Genomic DNA, 18,907 nt, shown 5'->3' on the forward strand with positions numbered 1-18,907 from the left:
GCATTCCGAGGCCGGCCGCGCGGGGGCAGCACCGGCCCGCCCGCCGCCCGGGCCCGTCCCGGCGTGCCCCGCGTCTGGAGCGCGGCCGCGGAGGCGGGACTTCCGGCCTGCGGCGCCCGAGTCGCGCGGCTGCCGGAAGCGTGGTGCGGTGGCGGCGGTGGCGGCGGCGGCGCCTGTGCTGCCGGCAGGTGAGGGCGCGGGTGAGGGTGGCGGCGGTGTCCCGGGCCCGGGCGGGTTGGCAGGAGAGCGTGCAGGGGTCGCGACGGTGGCGACGGGCGCCGCCTGCGGGGTGCCGCCGGCCCGCGGCTCTCAGGTGAGTTCCGTCCGTGGACGTCTCGGTGTCAGCCAGGCGCTTTGTGCAGAAGCGGGGGGCCGTCCCAAGCGGTGGCTGCCCTCGTCCCCGCCAGTCTCGGAGCAGAGGCCTTGCCGAGGGCAGGGGACGCTGTTCCTCCTGCTCGGTTTTGGCCCTTGGGTCCGTGCCGGGTCTCCGGCAGCTCCCCTGCCCATGCCTCATCCCCCGCCTTCTCCCGCTCGGGCTCCTCACCGCTTTGAGCGCTCCTGTCTTGCATCAGGCCCCCGTTTAGTGTCAGACGCGGCCAAGGTGCTGCTGTAGGTGCTGGCGATGTGACAGGACCCATGGCAGGCCCTGTGCTCGGGGGCTTTCTTCCCTGTGCTGTCAGTGCCGGCCGCCGGGTCAGTCTGCGTTTCCCTGAACGTTTGCCAGACCGCTTCTGTGTGTCCAGCACTGCCGCAGGACAGCCGGCTGCACCTCCAGCTGGGGTCCTGGATTCAGCTTTTCCATGGCCCCTGGCCTTGTCCTCTGGTGTCTGCCACCACCCCCTGCTCTTTCTGCCTTGAGTGACCAGCTGACTCATGGCTTGGTCGTGGGCGGTTGGGCCGTGTTGGTGTCCATCACTCCCCCCTGTGCTGGCTGCAGCCTTAGAGCAGGCACGACCCACTCCGGTAGCTTTAGCACCTGAGAGCCAAGAGTGGGCGTTCATGGGCCATGGGAGGGTGTCTGGTCTCCCTCGGCCAGGTGTCCGGAGCCCAGCGCCTGCTTCAGCCCGGCTTCCACCGCCCCCGCAGGCGTGCATGTTGAAGGAGAGCGGGATTCACGTGCACCTTTGGTTTCTAACACCACGTGTTTTGGAGGCAGGCGGAAGTCATGGATATAGATGCTGAAAGAGAGAAAATAGCAAAGGAGATCAAGGAGCTGGAAAGGATTTTGGATCCCTGCTCCTCGAGTATCAACGTGGAAGTCTCAGACTCGAGCCTTGAATCGGATTCAGACGCAGGTCAGCGCCTCGGCCCCTGCCAGCTGTACTACCCCGCGGTGCCGCTAGGGCCTTGCTGCTGAAGCACGCATTCTGCCCGCCTGCCCACTGCCCTCCGCCCCCCCGGGGCCCGAGTGCTCCTCACCGCAGCTCTTCCTGGAGTCCTGCCTGCAGGGGCTGAGCCGTTCAGGGCCCCTGGCCCACCCACCCCTCTCTGGCCCCGGGCTCAGCTCTGCGGCCAGATGCCTCCCTCCCTCTGACCGACTCCACCCCCCAGGATGGATCTGTCACCGCGAAGCCTCCCCTGAGCCTCCCCTGATCGTCCTGGCGGGGCACTGGTCCCTACGTGCCTAGGGGCACTTCACCTTAGCCTGGGTCTTTTCTTTCCCACTGACCCTGCCCTCAGTCCAGCGCCCGCCTGCCGGTCAGTGAGCGGTGCTCAGCCACCGGGCGCCATCGGGGAGGGAAGCGATGCTCGTCTCACCCCAAGGTCTTTTAGCCCCTCCCCTGCCAGCAGCCGCCTAGGATATGGGCCAAGTGCTGCGCCCGCTAGTTGTCTCCTCGGGGCCTGTGGGGTCCCCTGCCGGCCACCTGTTTCTGTCTCCAGTCATCAACACGGTGCGCTTGCATTCCCACAGATTCGCCGCCCGATGAGGACTCAGACGCTGCTGGTCCCCCGATCTCGGTAACTACTGACGGGAGCTGGGCGTTCCCACAGGGGCAGACACACCACCCCTCCAGCGGGCCCAGGATGGGGTCTTGGTGTCATGAATTTTAAAAATAACGTGCTTGTTGTTAAAGATGAAAGATCACAAAGTATTCATCAAAACTACAATCGTTCCGAGGAATAGCAATTGTTAATAGTTTGGTATTTGTTCTGTTTTTTTTGAGTTCTTTTTAACATGCATTCATCTCGATGTCACATGTCTTGGGTCCTGCCCCTCGCAGCTTACCTCTCTGTGTCTCGATTTACTGATCTGTACAGTGGAGACAGTTACAGCCCAAGGCAGTTTGCACGTACGAGTACCTAGAACAGTGCCTGACGAGAAATCACTTATTTACACCAGTTACTGTTCTTTGACTATTTTAGAATTTTGTGTCGTTTTGGAAACGTTTTAAGCTTGGTTTTCAGGTACAGAGTTATCTCTTGTCTCTCGTAACGGGTGGCAGTCACCTGGCATGGAGTGACTGCAGCTGTTCAGGTGCATTGCCTTCCGATGGACGTTTGGATCACTTCCGTTTTTTAGTTCTGCTGTCATTGCATTGGGTCGTCACCTGCCAGTGGTAGAAGTCTTGTGGGTCCATGACACAGTTCAGGTTTCACAGAAATGCTTGTTGTAGAAAGTGAAATTACTCATTTCCTCACACCTCCCACACCCCAAGCACGTTCCTAGAAATTGGATTTCCTCGTGTTCTAAGTGAGGGCATGCGCACGCCGGTCCAGCGGCCGGAACGTGGGCTTGGAGGCTTGTCAGCCCACCTGGGCCACGAGGACGGGGCAGGGGGGTGCCTGTGTGCCCCTCGCCCTCACCCTCACCGGCAACTTCCCCTGTGTCCAGGAAGAAGAAAGATGGGGTGATGTCAGCAATGATGAGGACGACACCAAGGAGAAGACACTCCCCGAAGATCCAGAGACCTGCCTGCAGCTGAACATGGTCTACCAGGAAGTCGTCCAGGAGAAGCTGGCGGAGGTCAGCCTGCTGCTGGCGCAGAACCGGGAGCAGCAGGTGGGGCGCGGTCGGCCCCGAGAACCCCCGGGCCAGGCCTCCCAGAACCAGGGCTCGGGTGGGGCCTGCTCCCCGGCCGCCCGGGTCCCTGTCTCCACAAGTAGGGCAACTGCCGCCTGGCCACAGAGGGGCCCCTTGTGTCTCCACAGGAGGGTGTCCTGTGGGATCTGGCAGGATCCAAAGGCCCCAAGGTGAAGGACGGCAAGAGCCTGCCCCCGAATCTGTACATAGGGCACTTCATGAAGCCCTACTTCAAGGACAGGGTGACCGGAGTGGTGAGTCAGCGAGGGGCGTTGGCTCCCTGGTGGGGGGAGTCGGGGGCACACATCCTGTGATCTGTGGGGGCTGCTGTGAGTTCCCTGGCTTCTTCAGAATAACACCTTCCAACACCCTAAAAGTTCTGGGCCCAGTGGTCAGAGTCAGGGCCCCCACTCCTGGATGGGGCCAGCTGGCCTCTGCTGCGTGGATAAGGCCCTGGGGTGTGTCCTTCGGAGGGGGCCACGGTGGCAGCCTGGTAGCAGAGTCGAGGCCTGGTGTGCCAGTCCCCCGTTCCTGCCAGCAGCCCTCCCCGCCTCCTGCCCGTTGAGGCAGCAGCTCTGGGGCCGGGTGCCCGGGCCAGGCTGCTGCAGGGGGGTGAGGGCAGGGGGCTGAGTTCGTGGCAGCCCCCCGTATGTGTGCACCGAGGCGTGCATCGTGACGCTGTCTTCTGACAGGGCCCTCCTGCCAACGAAGACGCACGGGACAAGGCTGCCCAGGGCATCAAGGCTTTCGAGGCGCTCCTGGTGACGAAATGTGAGGGCCCAGCCCCAGCCCCAGCCCCGGCCCCGGCCCCGCGCGCCCACGGAGCTGGCCACTGGCGGCCCGCCCCGCCCCCAAGCACGAGCTCTCACGGGGGCTTCCCAGGCTCCTGCGGGCTTTGGCTGGGGTCCCAGGGCGGCTTCACACCTAGCCCCCGCTTTTCCCATGCCCAGCGGGGTCCTGCGAGCACGCCATCGTTGGGGCAGGCCAGGGCCACCACCCCTAGGGCTCGCTCGCCAGTCCCAGCCCAGGACGTGCAGCCCTGGAGGCCCTGGTGAGCCTGCGCCAGGCCCAGGCGGAGCCATGCTCGCTGGGTGGTGGCTGGCACCCCTGCCAGCCCCCCGTCAGGCCCACCACCGCCCGGGCACCTGCACAGCCGCGGCCTGGCCTCCGCTCCTTCCGACTTACCATGGAAGCCAGAGCCAGCGCCGTGCGGGCGCGCTGGGGGGTCTGATGAGAGGATGGGCGTCCCGGGGAGGTGCCGGTGTGAGCTGTGGGCGCATCTGCCCCCAGGGAAGCACTGGGAGAAGGCCTTGCTCAGGAAGTCCGTGGTCAGCGACCGTCTGCAGCGTCTGCTCCAGCCCAAGCTGCTCAAGTGAGTCACCTTCCGGCGGCCGCCCACTGCCCAGCCGGCAGCTTCGGGCTGGTGGGGCTCGGTCCAGCCACCCCCTTCCCGCCAGGGAGAGGTGCTGACCCCTGAACCTCCTCCCGGGGACAGCCGAGTGTCGAGGCTGCGTGCGTGAGGGCTGTGTTGGGCCGAGCAGCCACGTTTGGTTGTCTCCGGGGCACTTGGTTTGGTCAGGGCCTTGCCCTGCACCTGTGGAAATGGCCCCTTCAGGAGACCTGCTTTGTGTGTCTGCAGGTGGGGAGGTGTCATGTGACCCAGTCATAGCACCTGTGGCCAGCTGAGGTCCCAGGGTGGCTTCACACCACCCCATGCCGCCAGGGTTTGCTGCGGGAGAGGCGGGTCTTCTCCCCAGCCGGTCCTGGGAGTGGCTATAGTCTTAGAGTGTTGTCGCGGGCCTCGGAGCCTGTTGTCTGCCTCGTTCCTGGGCACGAGGGCCAGGACGTCTGTGAGCACTGAGCTGGGGCCTGGGACACTGAGCTCGGAGACATGGGGGCAGCCAGCAGTCACTGCCACTTGCGGCAGCAGACACATGGCCACAGCGACAGCTGGAGGGGGCCACCGCTATCTCTGGGCGAGCCCGCCCCCCAAGGCCACTCCCGAGGCCCCGAGGCTGTGCTCCCCGCCGCCTCGTTGCGTCGTGTGGGGCCACCAGCCCAGAGGCCCCGCAGCACGCGCGTCCCGCCGTGACCCCGGGCCTCTGCCCCGTGCTGCAGGCTGGAGTACCTGCAGCAGAAGCGCAGCAGGGTGGCGAGCGAGGCGGAGCGGCGGGCCCTGGAGAAGCAGAGCCGCGAGGCTGAGCGGGAGATTCAGGAGATCAAGTGAGCGCTCGGCGGGGGGCGGGGCCGGGGTCGGCCGGGCACAGCCGGGGAGGACGGCCTGACCCGGCGCCTCGTCCGCTCCTGCAGCCAGCTCCCGGAGGAGGCCTTGCTGGGGAGCCGGCTGGACAGCCACGACTGGGAGAAGATCTCCAACATGAGCGTGAGTCGGGCAGGACATGGGCTGCAGGCGGCGGGTCGGCCCCTGGGGTTCAGGCCACACCTCTGCGGCCAGCGGTGCGGGTGGCTCCCTGGGGCTCCCCATTTTGGCGCCTCGGGGAGCGGTGGCGCGAAGGCTTTGTGCTCCACCTGAGGAACCAGACCTCCATTCTGGCTGCGCCAGTGCGGGCCCCCCGGACGGAGGTTCCCCTCGCTGTGTGCCCAGCCGCTGGCCGGCAGGTGGCGATGCCCCCCAGGCTGGTCTCTCCGCGCAGTTCGAAGGCAGCCGCAGTGCGGGGCAGATCCAGAAGTTCTGGCAGAACTGGGAGCACCCGAGCGTCAACAAGCAGGAGTGGAGCGGGCAGGAGGTGCGCCAGCTGAAGGCCCTCGCGGCCCAGCACGGCCACCTGGAGTGGCAGCGGGTCGCCGAGGAGCTGGGGGTAAGGAGGGGCCCGCCGAGGCCCTGAGGCCGGGGTCGCTTCGGGAACCCAGGTTCGGGGCCCTCACGGGCTGCGTCACACCACAGCCGGGCCTGTCCCGTGGGGCCTTCAAGGGTATGCCTCTCAGGGTGGGTGACCCGGCCACACTTCCCTGGGCCGCGTCTCCGGAAGCCTCGGGCTCCTGAGACCCCATCGGCTCTCTGAGCGCGCCTCTCCCTTCCCCGGGAGCTGGCGCGCGGCCCTCGGTCTCGGGCCCACCTGGCTGCGTGCGCCCCCACCGTTCTCTGCCCCATCCAGCTCACAGGAGTTTAGCTCGGTCGTGTTTCTTGGCTTCAGTTTCCCGAGGTGGGGACTGGGTTCCTTGCGGCCTCTCTTCAGTGGTGAAGGCGCTGAAGGCCGCTTCTCTGACCTCAGCTGGGTGCGAGTTGTTTCTGGAAGTTTCCGGAGTGGCTGTGATTTCAGTTTAAGCCGCCTCTTTGGGTCTTAGTCTATGTACGAGTACGTTTTCCATTTCCAGGTAGTTGCGTGTCTGAGAATCCTTTTGTCGTTTTTCGTTTCAAATTGTATTGGTTTGTGACCTGAGAAGGTGATCTGCAAAATCTCCGTTTTTTGGTTTATTGCTTTTATGGCCAAGCATGTGACCGAAGCAAACCAAAGCGAGCGTCCCAAAGCCGTTTGAAAGCGAAGCGCGTTCTCTCCTACGCGGGGCTGGGCGTCCGGAGCCCGTCGAGTGGTTCGCTGGGCTGCTGGGTGGGACCCCGCCCAACTGGCGAAAGGCTTTTCTCCCGTGTCTGCCAGAGCCTCGCTTCGTGCGTTTGCCGGCTGTGTAGTGTACTGCGTCAAGCTGTGTGCTTTTACCTAACTTGGTAAATTGTACTGTAAGAAAACTTTCTTAGCTTTCGCTTTAAAAACTTTTCTTTTAAAAGCAGTTTTAGGTTCATGGCAAAGCTGAGAGGAAGGTACAGGGATTTCCGCGTGCCCTTTGCTCCCCCCCCCTCCCCGCACACACACAGTCTCCCCCGTGATCAGCACCGCTTGCCTGGAGGTGGATGGACCTGCTCTGATTGGGCACCCCAGGTTCCTGGTCAGTGTGAGGGCGCAGCGTTGGCGGTGTGGGTTTGGTGAATGCGTGAGGACACGTACCCCCCACGGTGGCCTCACACAGAGCAGTTATTCCGCCCTAAAAACCCTCGGTGCTCCCGGTCTCGTCACTGTCGCACAGCCGTGCCTTTTCCAGGGTGTCCCAGCATTGGAAGCGCAGGTCGGCTGCCTTGCCAGCCGCGCGTGTGCGGGGCTCCTCCCCGTGTCTCAGGCGTGGCAGTCCTGAGTAACGTCCCGCCGTCTGGACGTGCCGCGGCGTGCTGGGCCGTCACCTGCGGAGGGTGGCTGGGCCGCCCCGCGCTCCGTCGGGGACGGTCGGGCTGCCGTCACTGCCGCGCGCAGGAGCGCGCGCGGACGGAGGTTTTCGGCTGTCGGGGGAACGCCAGGGAGCGCGACTGCTGGGTCGCGTGGAGTGTGTTTGGTCCCGTGGGCGACAGCCACGCGTCCTCCAGGGCGGCCGTGCCGTTCGCGTCCCCCCCCGCAGCTGATGCCCCTGCCTGTGGCCCCCGGCGCTGGGGGCGTGGGTCGCGCCGCGGCTTCTGCCGTGCGGCGGTCTCTTAACTTGCGTCTCTCCGGTGCCCTGACCTGGCGCTGCTCACGTGCTTATTTGCCGTCCACGCGCCTTCTGCAGTGACGTGTCTGCGAAGGTCCTTGGCCCATGTTTAAGCCCGGGGGTTTCTCACGGTTGAGCTGAGGGAGGTCTTCCTGCCTTTCGGTGACGGCCCCCGTCAGATGCGCCCCGTGCAGGGCCTCCCTCGGGGCCCGCGGCTCGTCTCCTTCCTGTCCACGCGGTCTCGCCCGGCGCAGACGCTGTTCTTTCTCGTGTGGTTCGTGATCTCGGCGTCGTACCTAAGAAGGCGTCGCCGTCACAGGCCAGCAGATGGCACACGTCCCTGCTCACGGGCACCCCTTGGCCGCCCCTGAGCGGGCTTCCAGGGCTTCGAGGAGACCCCGCACGCTCCGGAGGGGGCGCGGCCATGCCAGGCGGCCCTGCCTCAGGCGTTGCGGAGCGGGCAGTTTTGCGCGAGCTCTGAGCTTGCGGTTCAGTTTGGGGGCCGCGTAAACGGAAGCGTCGTTGGGTTTTCCAAACCTACCTCCTTCCGTCCCTGGGAAGCTCCGCGCTGTGCCCAGGGGGCCCGGTGGGGGAAGCAGGCCCGCGGTTCACGGAAGCGCGTGTCCCGCGAGGTGTTTCTTGCCGGCTGTGCCCGGGAGGGACACCTGCCCGCGCGGGGCACTCCCGTGACGCCCTTGCTCTGGCTCGGGCAGACCGGCCGCAGCGCCTTCCAGTGCCTGCAGAAGTTCCAGCAGCACAACACCGCCCTGAAGCGCAAGGAGTGGACGGAGCAGGAGGACCGCATGCTCACCCAGCTGGTCCAGGAGATGCGCGTGGGCAGCCACATCCCCTACCGGAAAAGTAAGGCAGTGCCCGGCGGCCCGCGGCCACGTCCATGCCTTGGGCCGAGGCCCCGCCCCCGTGCAGGTGGGACTCGCGGATGGGGGTGGTTCCTGAGAGGCTGGAAGAAGTCGGGATGTCCCTGGCTCCGTCCTCAGTTGCCAGGCGGCTCCTTTCGGGGTTCACGAGGCCTCTCTGCCCCCAGTCGTCTACTACATGGAAGGCAGAGACTCCATGCAGCTCATCTACCGGTGGACCAAGAGCTTGGATCCCAGCCTGAAAAAGGGCTTCTGGGCCCCAGAGGAAGATGCGGTAGGTGTGGGGGGCCGCGGAGAACCATCCGCTTACCGTCCCCTTGGAGGCCCAGGACACCTGAGTGGTCACTGAGCCCCTGACGACCCCTCACTAGGCGAGCCAAGTCGGGGTGCGAGGCTGTGCCTACATACGGGGCTCACTGTCCCTCCGTCCCTTCCTGCAGAAGCTGCTTCAAGCGGTCACCAAGTACGGGGAGCAGGACTGGTTTAAAATCCGGGCAGAGGTGCCAGGGAGGAGCGACGCCCAGTGCCGAGATCGGTGAGTCGGCCGCGCTGGGCGGGGGCCTGACTGGGCTGGGAGGCCGGGGCAGGGAGGCCGGGGCCGGGGCCGTCTGGCGCAGGAGGTGGCTCGCGGGCTGGGGGCCCGGCTGGGAAGCAGGGTGGCTGTTTCTTTGAAACCCGGCCTTGTCTGCGGCCGTGCCACCCTGAACAAGCCCCATCCCATCTGGTCGCAGAAGCTGAGCAGGGTCGGGCCTGGTTAGTACTTGGAAGGGAGACTCCCTAGGAAGACCAGGTGCTGTAGGTGCAAAAAAAAATAAATGAAATAGTAATAAATGATGAAATCAGGCTTTTATGCAGACTCAGGTTGAGGCGGGCCCTGGTGGGCAAGTTCCCTGTGGTCTGAATTCCTCTCCCGGATCATTGCGGGGCAGGGTTCCCGGCAGGCACTCCAGCTCTTTTCCCAGCTTGTTTTGTTTTTTTAAACAGTTTTATTAAGATGTAATTTATATACCATATATCTCCCCCTTTTAAAGTGTGCAGTTCTATGGTTTTTGGCATGTTCATTGAGCTGTGTAGCCATCACCACGACGTTTTTGGAATACTTTGATCACCCCTCAAACAAACCTTATTCCCCAGACGAAAAAGCAAACAATTCAAAAATGGGCAAATGACCTGAATGGGCACTTCTCCAAAGAAGAAATACAAAGAGCCATTGAACACTGAAAAAGATACTAATGTTGCTAGTCGTTATGGAAGTGCAAATCAGCATGGAAAGTTACTGCTTTGCACACACTAGGACGCTTATCGTTTTTAAAAGTGGGGAGTAGCACCTGTTGGCGAGGATGTGGAGAAATCGGACCCCTAGAGCTGATGGTGGGGTCGCAGCCGCTGCGGACAGCAGCGTGGCAGGTGCTTGGAGTGAGACAGAACGGCGTGTGGCCCAGCACCCCCACTGCACGGCTGAGGGGCTCGGCACGGGCTCGCACGTCCGCCTGCACACCCATGCGCCCAGCGGCGCTGGGCACAGCAGGCAGGAGCAAGGGGCCACCTGCGTGCCCACCGCTGGATGAGGAAGGCGGGCTGTAAGGCGCGTGCACAGCAGGGCAGGATGCGGCCTCGGAACGGGTGGGACCCTGGTGTTTGCCGCGGCGGGGACGGGCGGGGCAAACGAGCACACCTGTGGGTCGTGCGCACAGCTGTCCCCGCCTCAGATGCTCGCCCGGGAGGGGGCTCGTCGGGCACGCGGCAGCCCTGCGCGGACGGCGGAGGTGCCGCCGGGCTTTCCCCAGAGCGGCGGCCACGCCTGGGGCGAGGCTCCGGCCCGCCGGGTCCTCGCCACACTCACCGTGGCCGTGTGATGGTAGCCGTCCCGCTGGGTGCGAGGCGGCATCTCATCCTGGCCGTTAGCACATCTTCTCTGGAGAAACGTCTTTTGCCCATTTTTGAAATCCAGTCATTCGTTTCCTGTCGCCGACTCGGAGAGTCCTTTGTAAAACTCCAGTCGAAGTCGCTTCTCAGACAGACCGGTAGCAAACGTCCTCTCCTGGCCTGTGGGTCTTTTCACTTCCTTTATGGTGATCTTTGAGCGTGAAGGTTTTTAACTTGACGACATCCAACCTGTCTGTGTTTTTCTTGGGTCACCTGTGCCTTCGACATCATGTTTCGGAAGGCGTCGTGGGGGCCGGGGCCATGGCGGGTGGCTGCCGTAGCGTCCGAAACGTCCCTTTGTTTCTGCATCATTTTCAGGTATCTCAGGAGGTTACATTCCAGCTTGAAAAAGGGGCGCTGGACTCCAAAAGAGGAGGAGAAGCTGGCCGAGTTGATAGAGAAGCACGGCGTCGGTGAGTCCCAGGGCGTGCTCGCCCCCCTGGGCTGCGGGCGGCCTTGTGCTCGCGCGGGGCCTGGCGCTCTGCCTCGCTCCCAGGCCACCGCCTCGGCGGATGGCGGCCGTCTCCCCACTGAACACGGGGTCGCGGCCACGATAGGGCGTTTAGAAGTGCGGGTGGCCAACGGGAAGGGAGGCGGTGTGACTAGCGCCCGGAGCACCCGCGGCCAGCGCTGTGCAGGTTGCTTTTCTAGAAAAGGCAGCTTTTTACGTGGATCACTCAGTTTAGTCAAGCCGGCCGTTCCTCGCCTGGCGCTGGGCCCGCTCGCGCGTGGGCGTGGGGGCGTGCCCTGATGGACACACTGTGTGTCTTCGGGGGCGCGCAGCCGCGTCTGGGGGGGAGCCTGTGCCCAGGCTGAGAAGCTCACGTCAGGCCGTTCGCGTGAAGCCAGTGCCGGGTCGTTTTGCTTCGTAGGTCACTGGGCGAAAATAGCATCCGAGCTGCCCCAGCGGTCAGGCTCCCAGTGTCTGAGCAAGTGGAAAGTCATGGTCAGGGTGAGGCGTCGCCGGGAGTCACCCGAAGGCCACCTGCGGGGCAGCCTCGCTGGGGGCGGGGGCGGGGTGTCTGGTTTCTGGCTTCGGTGGCTCTTCTCCCAGTGGCCGAGGGCAGGCAGAGCCCCGGCCCGGCGGGCGGCCAGCCTCCCCAGAGCCGTCGGAGGGGACGTGCTCCCCGTGCCACACGCGCTGCCCTGCCTGCCGTCCCTGCCACTGGGGACGGCCGAGGCCTCCAAGCAGCCCCTCCCCACAGAAGCAGCAGAGGCGGGGCCGGGGCCGGCGGCGGCCCCTCCGCACCGTGCGGTGGAGCTCCAGCAGCGGGGACAGCGACGGGGACAGCGGCGGGGACAGCAGCAGCGGGAGCAGCAAGGAGGACTCGGAGCCAGAGCCGGAGCCGGAGGAGGCCCCAGAGGCCCAGGAGGGTGGCCGGGTGCTGCCGTCAGCATGGCACAGCGTGCCAGACGTGGACCTGTGGATTCCCGCCAGGCAGGGTGCCGACAGGCTGTGGGGAGGGGGCGCGGGGGGCTTGGCCGCCTCCCCCAGCCCTCCTGCAGGCTCCAGAGGGGGCAGCAGGGCAGCGGGCGCCACAGCCCGGGCACCCACAGAGAGGGCAGGCCAGGCCCAGGCCCCCTCCGCCACCCACAGCGCTGCCGTGACGGACGTCGGGAACCCACGCTCGGAGCACACTCCGCCCTCGAGCTCAGAGGGGCCAGCCGATGAGGTGGGCCCCGGTGCACCCCCAGATCGGGTGTGGGGGGGGCATGCTGCTGCTTGGCAGTCACCCCACTGGCACTCGGGAACAGTGGGCTGGCCTGGTGTTGTGCCAGCCACATTCTGGGTGTGGGGGCCAGACAGGCCCCTCGCGCTGAGAGTGTTCGCTCTGGCCCGTTGCAGAGCCAGGCCCAGGGCAGCAGCTCCCTGAGGCTGGTGGCCTCATTTACCCCACTCGTGTGCTTTAAAAGCTATGTGGGAGAGCTGCCAAGGGCACCTGGACCCCGAGTTGTAGGGAGCAGGTAGGACACAGAGAGGCCATCTCCTCCTAGCCTGCAGGGCTGACTTGGTGACCCCATGGATCTGTTCCAGCTGGTCGTGGCGCCATGGGGTTCTGGGTGTGGGGTCCGCCCGCAGCCCCCGCGCAGCAGCCTGGGCTGAGCAGGCTGGTCCGGCTGGTGGAGGATGGAGGTCCCACTGCGACCCCAAGGGAGCAGCGGGCCACTCGGTGGAGGGCAGGGTGCACTCCTGTGGCTCCTGTCTGCCCGGACTGGTCTCTTCCTGAGTCTGTGACATGGGGCCCTGAGTCCCCAACGCAATCTTTTCTCGGGGGGCACCTCTGGTAGCCCTGGGGGAGACCCTTTCTGAGGCCACCATACTTCACAGCACATTTCTCAGCGCGGGTGCAGACGTGTGCACCTTGGGGTCTGGCAAGGAGGTGTGCGCCTGCTCAGGTGGCGGGCTCCGCGCCGGACGCCCACCCATGCAGCCTCCCGTCGTCTTCTCAGAGTGGGACGCGTCTGCTGAAGGGGCCCCCGGAGACCGCGCCGCAGGTGCTCAGCAAGGCCTCGGACACTGGGTGCCGGCTGCCAGTAAGGGCCTGCCTACAGCCACCCCCCTGCACCCCGCCCACGCCTGCACCCCACCACTGCACCCCGCCCACACCTGCAGCCACCTCCCTGCATTCCACCCACACCTGCCCGCACTCACCTCACGGCCACCCCTGCCTGCTCCCCGCCTGGCCTGAGGGTCCCCCATCCCCTCCACACGGGGGCGGGGGGTGGTGGGCAGCATGGAGAGGGCGGGACCCAGGTGCCTTTCTCCCCCACAGGCTGAAGAGCCAAGGCAGCCGTGCCCGTCCAGCTCTGCTCAGGGGACCGGCCCCGGAGGCCGCGTGCTGGTCAGGCGCTGTGCGCGGCAGTGGCCGCGGGGGCACGCCCTGCACCGGAGGCCCCTGGAGCGCCGGCTTCTGGTGGCTGTGAGCCCGTGGGCGGGCGACGTTCTGCCGTGCCTGCCCCGGCGGCCCGCCGTGGCGCACACTCGAGGTGCTGCCCGGGGCCCCTCTGGGAGCCTGCCGATGGGGCGCGGGGCGGGGACCGGCGGCGGGGCGCGGGGCGGCCTGCGGATGTGCACTCACGTTTGCAGAGTGTCTGCTCAGTCGGGTGTTGGTTTCGCCCCTGTCCTGCTTGGCACACGATGGTCAGATTGGGGTGACCCGATGGCCAGGCCTCAGCAGGGTCGTGGCCACGTGGGCGCACGTGCAGGTTTCCAAGGGCTGGTCGGGCTGCCCGAGCATTAGCTGTCAGCACTCTGGCCCCAAAGACCGGGCCAAGCCCTGTGGGCTGAGCGTGGCAGCCGCTGGGGTGGGGCTCCCTGGGGCTCCCTGGGGCTCCCTGCCTGGCGCCGTCTCTGGGGCTTGGCGGCCAGGGCAACTCTGCACATCTGCTCTCGTCCCCGCAGCCGACAGCATCAGGGCGCGGCTGCAGGACGCCCGCCTGGCCAGCACCCCGGTGTTTGCCCTGCTCATCCAGGTGAGCTCTGCGCTGCGGACCGCGCGGCTTCGTGGGGGCCTCCTGAGGCCCAGCCTTCCACTCGGGAGCCTGGCAAACAGTCGCTCGGAGCCTGACCACACGGCGGGGCCACCGTGGCTCCGTGTCCCCGCCCCTGGGGGGGACGGGCCCAGGGAAGCCCGAGCGTGACGGAGTCGAGTGCCGCGGGGTCTGCTCCGTGACAGGCGCCGTGGGCACAGCCGGCCTGCGTGTGCGGCAGCCTCAGGACAGGCCTCCTGCCGCGTGGTCACGCGTGTGCCACGTGTGTCTCGCAGCTGTTCCAGATCGACACGGCCGGCTGCATGGAGGTCGTCCGGGAGCGGAAGGCCCGGCTGGCCACTCTGCCCCCCGCTGGTGCCCAGGAGCCGCTGCGGCAGCCCCCGCAGGTGAGGAGGGGTGAGTGCTGGGCCGGGGCGCGCCAGGCTCCTGGGACCCGCCTCCCCCACCACACCCACCACCCTGCTGTCCCGGCGTCACCCCGGGGCAGGCGGTCAAGCCCAAGGGGCTCGGCAAGAGGCCACGTCCCTGAGCCCGGCCTCCACCGGAGGAAACCACGAAATGCCATTGCTAGTGCTAGAACCAGAGAAGGCCGTGCTGTCCTGCCCGAGCAGCCAGGCCCCGGCCTCTCCCAGTGGGCCCTCCCAAGGGTGCCTCTGGGTGGGGCTGCGTCAGAAGGGAGGCCAGTGCCCAGGGTACGGGGTGCGAGGGCCACGCGGGCCGTCCAGGCCGGCCGGCAGCCCGAGCGGCACGCAGAGCGGGTGCAGGCGGGGGCTTTGGCGCCCACCCCTGCCGCAGACGAGCGGCGAAGTGCGCACGGACCCCACGGTGCTGATTCTCCTTCCTCTCCAGGTGCCCCCGCGTGCCCGGAGCAGCACAGGTACGCCCCCCACCCCAGCCGTCCGCAGAGGCAGAGGCCAGGCCTCCCAGGCTTTGGCTTTGGGGCTCGGCGAGGGGCCTCGTTTGGGTCCCGTAAGAGGGACGAGAGTGGCTGCCCTGAGCTGGGGCCGCGGCAGCGCCTGGGGCTCCCCCCTGTGAGCCCAGCATGTGAGCCCCGAGGCCTCTCCTGGCAGCACCAGGCCACCACTCGAGCGGAGTCGGGCGGGGGTCTGGGGTCCTGAGGGAAACACGGGGAGGGCGGGCAGCAGCCCAGCCTGACTGGGGGCGTTTGCGACTTAGGGCCGAGCAGCAGGGGAGGTGAGGGCCGGCAGGGGGGGGCGGGATGTGCAGCCAGACTGGCGGGTCCCTCTCGGCCTGGGTGCTGGGCTCCCAGTGAGCGCCCAGCAGGACGGCCTCCCAGCGGCGTGCGGGGGGCGGCTCGTGTCTGGGGCAGCCGCCTGGACCTCGGTGCGTGTCCTGCTCTTCCTCAGGCTGCCTCCTGCAGAACGTGCCAGCGCGGGAAGCTGCGAAAAGTGCCCTCTGCAGAGGGAGCCGGGGGCCGCAGGCCTGCCGGGCCGAGCGCACCCCACAGGCGCCCCCACCACCATCGTGCGGCCCCCGGCCCAAGCCCAAGACTGTGTCCGAGCTGCTTCGAGAGAAGCGGCTACGGGAGGCTCGAGCCAGCAAGGCTGCCCAGGGCCCTGTGGTCCTACCCCGCCAGCTGCTGGTCTCCTCGCCTGTGGTCCTCCAGCCCGCCCTGCCACTGGCCTCCCCGACCCCCCCAGCCACAGGGCCGGCCGTCTCCGAGTCCACGCTCTCCAGGCCCAGAGCCCCTACAGCGGCCGGTCCGAGTCTCACTTCTGGCTCCTGGGCCTCGGCTGAGGACAGGGGAACCCCCGTCCTGCAAGCCTTGGCCTTTGTTCCCACCTCTACGGTGGCTGTGAAGGCCCCAACTGCCCCTGCCGCCTCCAGGGCCCTGGCTCTGGGCCCCACCCAGCTCCCCGTGAGCTGCCATCTGAGTGGTCTGGGGCAGTCCCAGGCCCCTGCCACGTCCCGGAAAAGGGGCCTGCCCGAGGCACCGCCCTTTCTCCCCGCAGCCCCCAGCCCCGCCCCGCTGCCCGTCCAGCCCCTCAGCCTGACGCCAGCTCTGGGCACCCACAGGGGTGAAGCATGCATGGCAGCCAGCACCCCTCTGCCTGTCTCCTGGGTGCTCACAGCCCAGGGGCTGCTTCCCATGCCGGGGCCGGCCATGGCAGGCCTTTCCAGGCCAGCAGAGACCCTCGAGCCCAAAGGACTGTTGGTGACTCTGTCTCCTTCTCTGACGGAGACTCCGGAGGGCCAAGGCCTGGCCAGCGTAGCTATGGAACTGGCTCCGCCTTCCAAGACAGACCTTGTGACCCTTTCGACGCCCTTGCCATCTCAAGTTCCTGCTGCAGGAGTGGACAGTGACATGGCCCGCACCCCTGAGGGACACTCATCCCCTGGAGAGGCCCAAGCGGCTGGAGAAATAGCCTCCAAGACTGCGCTCATGGCCGACCACCCTGGAGCAGAGTCGGCCCGGCCCGGCCCGCTGCCCACACCCAGCCGTGCCTCCCCCAGCAGCGGCCCAGGAGGGACGCCGGTGTCCCACTCAGACCCAGGGGGGACCAGGGGGCCTCTGGACTCAGAGGAGCAACCCCCACCGCGGCCGGGGCCTGAGGAGGGGGCCCTGGACCTCGGCCTGGTGTCCCAGGAGAGCGAGGTGGCCGTGCGCGGGTGGCTGAGGGGGCAGCGAGGCGTGAGCGTGCCCCCCCTGCGGGGCAGGCTGCCCTACCAGCCCCCCGCCCTGTGCAGCCTGCGGGCGCTGGCTGGCCTCCTGCTCCACAAGAAGGCCTTGGAGCACAAAGCCGCCTCCCTCGTGCCCAGCGGGGCGGCCAGCGCCCCGCAGGCCTCGCCGGGGCTGCTGCAGGGGTGGCTCGGGGACAACCCGGCCTACCTGCTGCTGAAGGCACGCTTCCTGGCAGCCTTCACGCTCCCCGCGCTCCTGGCCACGTTGCCCCCTCGCGGAGTCCCCACCACGCTGTCAGCAGCCGCCTGCGCCTACCCTGACAGCGGGCACGAGGATCTGGGGGAGCTGGCGCTCTCCGATGGCGACAGGCAGCCGGGCTGCTGGACGAGCGGCAGTCCCCGGGCCAGGCCAGCAGCCACAAGCCCCGTTCAGGTGGGCGGCCGTGGGCAGAGCCCTCGCCCCACTTCCTTGCACCCCCAGCTCGTGGGAGTGGGGCCTGCCCAGGGGGCGGGGCCGGGGCTGGGGTCCCCGCGGCGGAGGACCCAGTGTGGGTTCCTGAGGAGCAGGAGGCTGGCTCCGAGCCGGCCCGCTGCACGTGGGTGCTGGGCTGCACCTGTCCCACTTCCGGGAGCTAGGCGAGGGAGGACCTGGGCTCCCGACGTGGGCTGCCAGCCCGGCCTCGTGGCCCCGTCTGGGGGAGAGCCGGACACGGGCTCTGTCCACGTGCACATGTGCGCACTCGCCCGCCCGCGGCTCAGCAGGGGCCTCCGCACCTGCGCCTCCGGCTGTGGGCTCCGGCACCGCCCCCTCGGGAGGGCTGCCTGCGCGGGGCCTGCAGCACCGCTGCCCGTTTCCCGACGGGGAACTGGCTGTGACGCCTGTCCCCGCGCCCTCCGGCTGCGTGTGCCCAGGAGTCCCCAGCAAGGCCGCCCCTGCCCCTGTGGGGCTGGGCGGGAGAGCTGGGCCGCCTCAGACCCGTTGTGCCAAGTCTGCGAGGTTGTCCCAGGGAGCGTGTGGTGGCCCTCCCACTTCCCCTCCTGGGGTGGCAGTGGCCACGGAGCTGGCAGACCCAGCCAGGGTTGTGGCTGGGGGCTGCGTCAGCCTTCTTGCAGGTTTGGTCCAGCCCGGGCTGCTGGGAACGCCGCCTTCCTCCCCAGCTGTGTTCTCGGCTGACGTGCAGTGAAAACTCTGGGCCCCAGGCGTTAAGGGGAAGAGGCTCCCTCTCCCTGGCCCCCCGTGCGTCCCCCGCTCCCACCACAGTCTCTCAGTCACCGCCCTGCTGGCTCTGCTGGGGAACCATGACGCGGAGGCAGGCTCTCGGGGGCTGTTCAGAGGGGTCAGCAGGAAGCTGGAGCCCACGCAGGGCCAGGGGAGGGCAGTGCCCTCCTGCTGTCTGCCTGTCGTGGCCCCGACGTGGCGGTGGCTCCAGCCCCAGGCTGGAGAGGCTCCCACTGCTGGCGCCTGCCTTTGCGAGCTGCTCCGTTTCAAGCGTTGGGGGACACGGCGTCCACAGGGCCCCCCAGCCTGTGCCCGTCCTGGCTGGAGGGTCACGCTTGTCCCCCGGCCTGGATTTTGTTTCAGGGAGCCCCAGATGCTGGCGAGGGCTCTGCGCCCTCCTGCCCGGATGAGTCTCGTGACTGGGACGTGCTGAGGACCCGACGTGCCCGTCACGCCCGGAAGCGGCGGCGGCTGCTGTGAGCAGGTGAGCGCGGGAGGCGCGAGGGTGCCGGGCGCGGGCGGCTGGGTCCGGGGGGGGGGGGGGGCTGGCTGCCCCCTGCGGCCACCCCCGTCCCCAGGCGCTTCCTGCCGCGCGCCGTCTGCAGGGCTCGCATCCCCTCCCCCGGCCCCGCCGAGGCGCCAGCGGCCGGCTGCGCGGCTGCATTTCCCGCTCCCGGCAGCGGCCTCCGCCCCGGTCCACTGCCCTCCCCGTGGACACGAGTCCAGATGTGGGCGCCAAGTTGGTCCTCAGCACAAATGGGTTGTTTGGGAAACTGACCCAAGTTGGGGAGGACACCGTGCTTAGCAGGTCCCCAAGGCCCAGCTCCGAGCAGCGTGGGCTGCGAGATTCCAGGTTCTGGGAGGGGCAGGAGGGGTTGGGGGTCCCAGAGAGGTGGGGCGCCACGGCGGGGACACCTTCACCGCCCGGTCTGTGGGCCCCTCCCTCCCCCATAAGGCACGGTGCCGCCTGGGGTTCCTGTCGCCGTACAGCGCCATCCGTGGGGTCTGGGACCCCCCATCAGGGTGTTCTTGTGTTCCAGACAGCCCGGCCTGGATGCCTGCTGCCACCCACGGGAGGTGGGACCCCGCCGTCCCAGGAGCCCCCTGCCCGCCCTGCAGGGGAAAGCCAGGCTACGTCAGCAGTAAGCACGTCGTCATGGGCTCAGCTGGTCCCCAAGCACAGAGTGGAATGTTCGAGTAAATGTCTTATTTTTTCATCAAGAAGCCGGCTCTTGTGGTCTTCCTGAGGTGCGG

At 67.2% G+C, this 18,907-nt stretch overlaps 1 protein-coding gene across 2 annotated transcripts; it reads left to right on the forward strand.

Annotated features, from left to right (window-relative positions):
• The first annotated feature begins 150 nt into the window (after nt 1-150).
• SNAPC4 (small nuclear RNA activating complex polypeptide 4) lies at nt 151-18,877 on the forward strand. 2 transcript variants are annotated; one of them, XM_016153050.2, is made up of 24 exons: nt 151-188; nt 1,157-1,295; nt 1,913-1,959; nt 2,834-3,001; nt 3,151-3,276; nt 3,715-3,793; nt 4,313-4,394; nt 5,141-5,245; nt 5,333-5,405; nt 5,677-5,841; nt 8,209-8,356; nt 8,541-8,647; nt 8,814-8,908; nt 10,618-10,712; nt 11,172-11,251; nt 11,505-11,972; nt 12,751-12,834; nt 13,074-13,287; nt 13,703-13,773; nt 14,067-14,177; nt 14,641-14,668; nt 15,159-16,867; nt 18,017-18,137; nt 18,694-18,877. In XM_016153050.2, the coding sequence occupies exons 2-23, from the start codon at nt 1,166-1,168 to the stop codon at nt 18,131-18,133; spliced, it is 4,302 nt and encodes a 1,433-aa protein (XP_016008536.2). In that variant the 5' UTR covers nt 151-188; nt 1,157-1,165; the 3' UTR covers nt 18,134-18,137; nt 18,694-18,877. The 2 variants fall into 2 exon arrangements, with proteins under 2 accessions (XP_016008536.2, XP_016008538.2); XM_016153052.2 differs by lacking the exon at nt 151-188 and adding an exon at nt 255-313.
• The last annotated feature ends 30 nt before the right edge of the window (nt 18,878-18,907 follow it).

The sequence above is a fragment of the Rousettus aegyptiacus genome, unplaced genomic scaffold (assembly GCF_014176215.1).
Source record: "Rousettus aegyptiacus isolate mRouAeg1 unplaced genomic scaffold, mRouAeg1.p scaffold_m13_p_3, whole genome shotgun sequence".
NCBI lineage: Eukaryota > Metazoa > Chordata > Mammalia > Chiroptera > Pteropodidae > Rousettus > Rousettus aegyptiacus.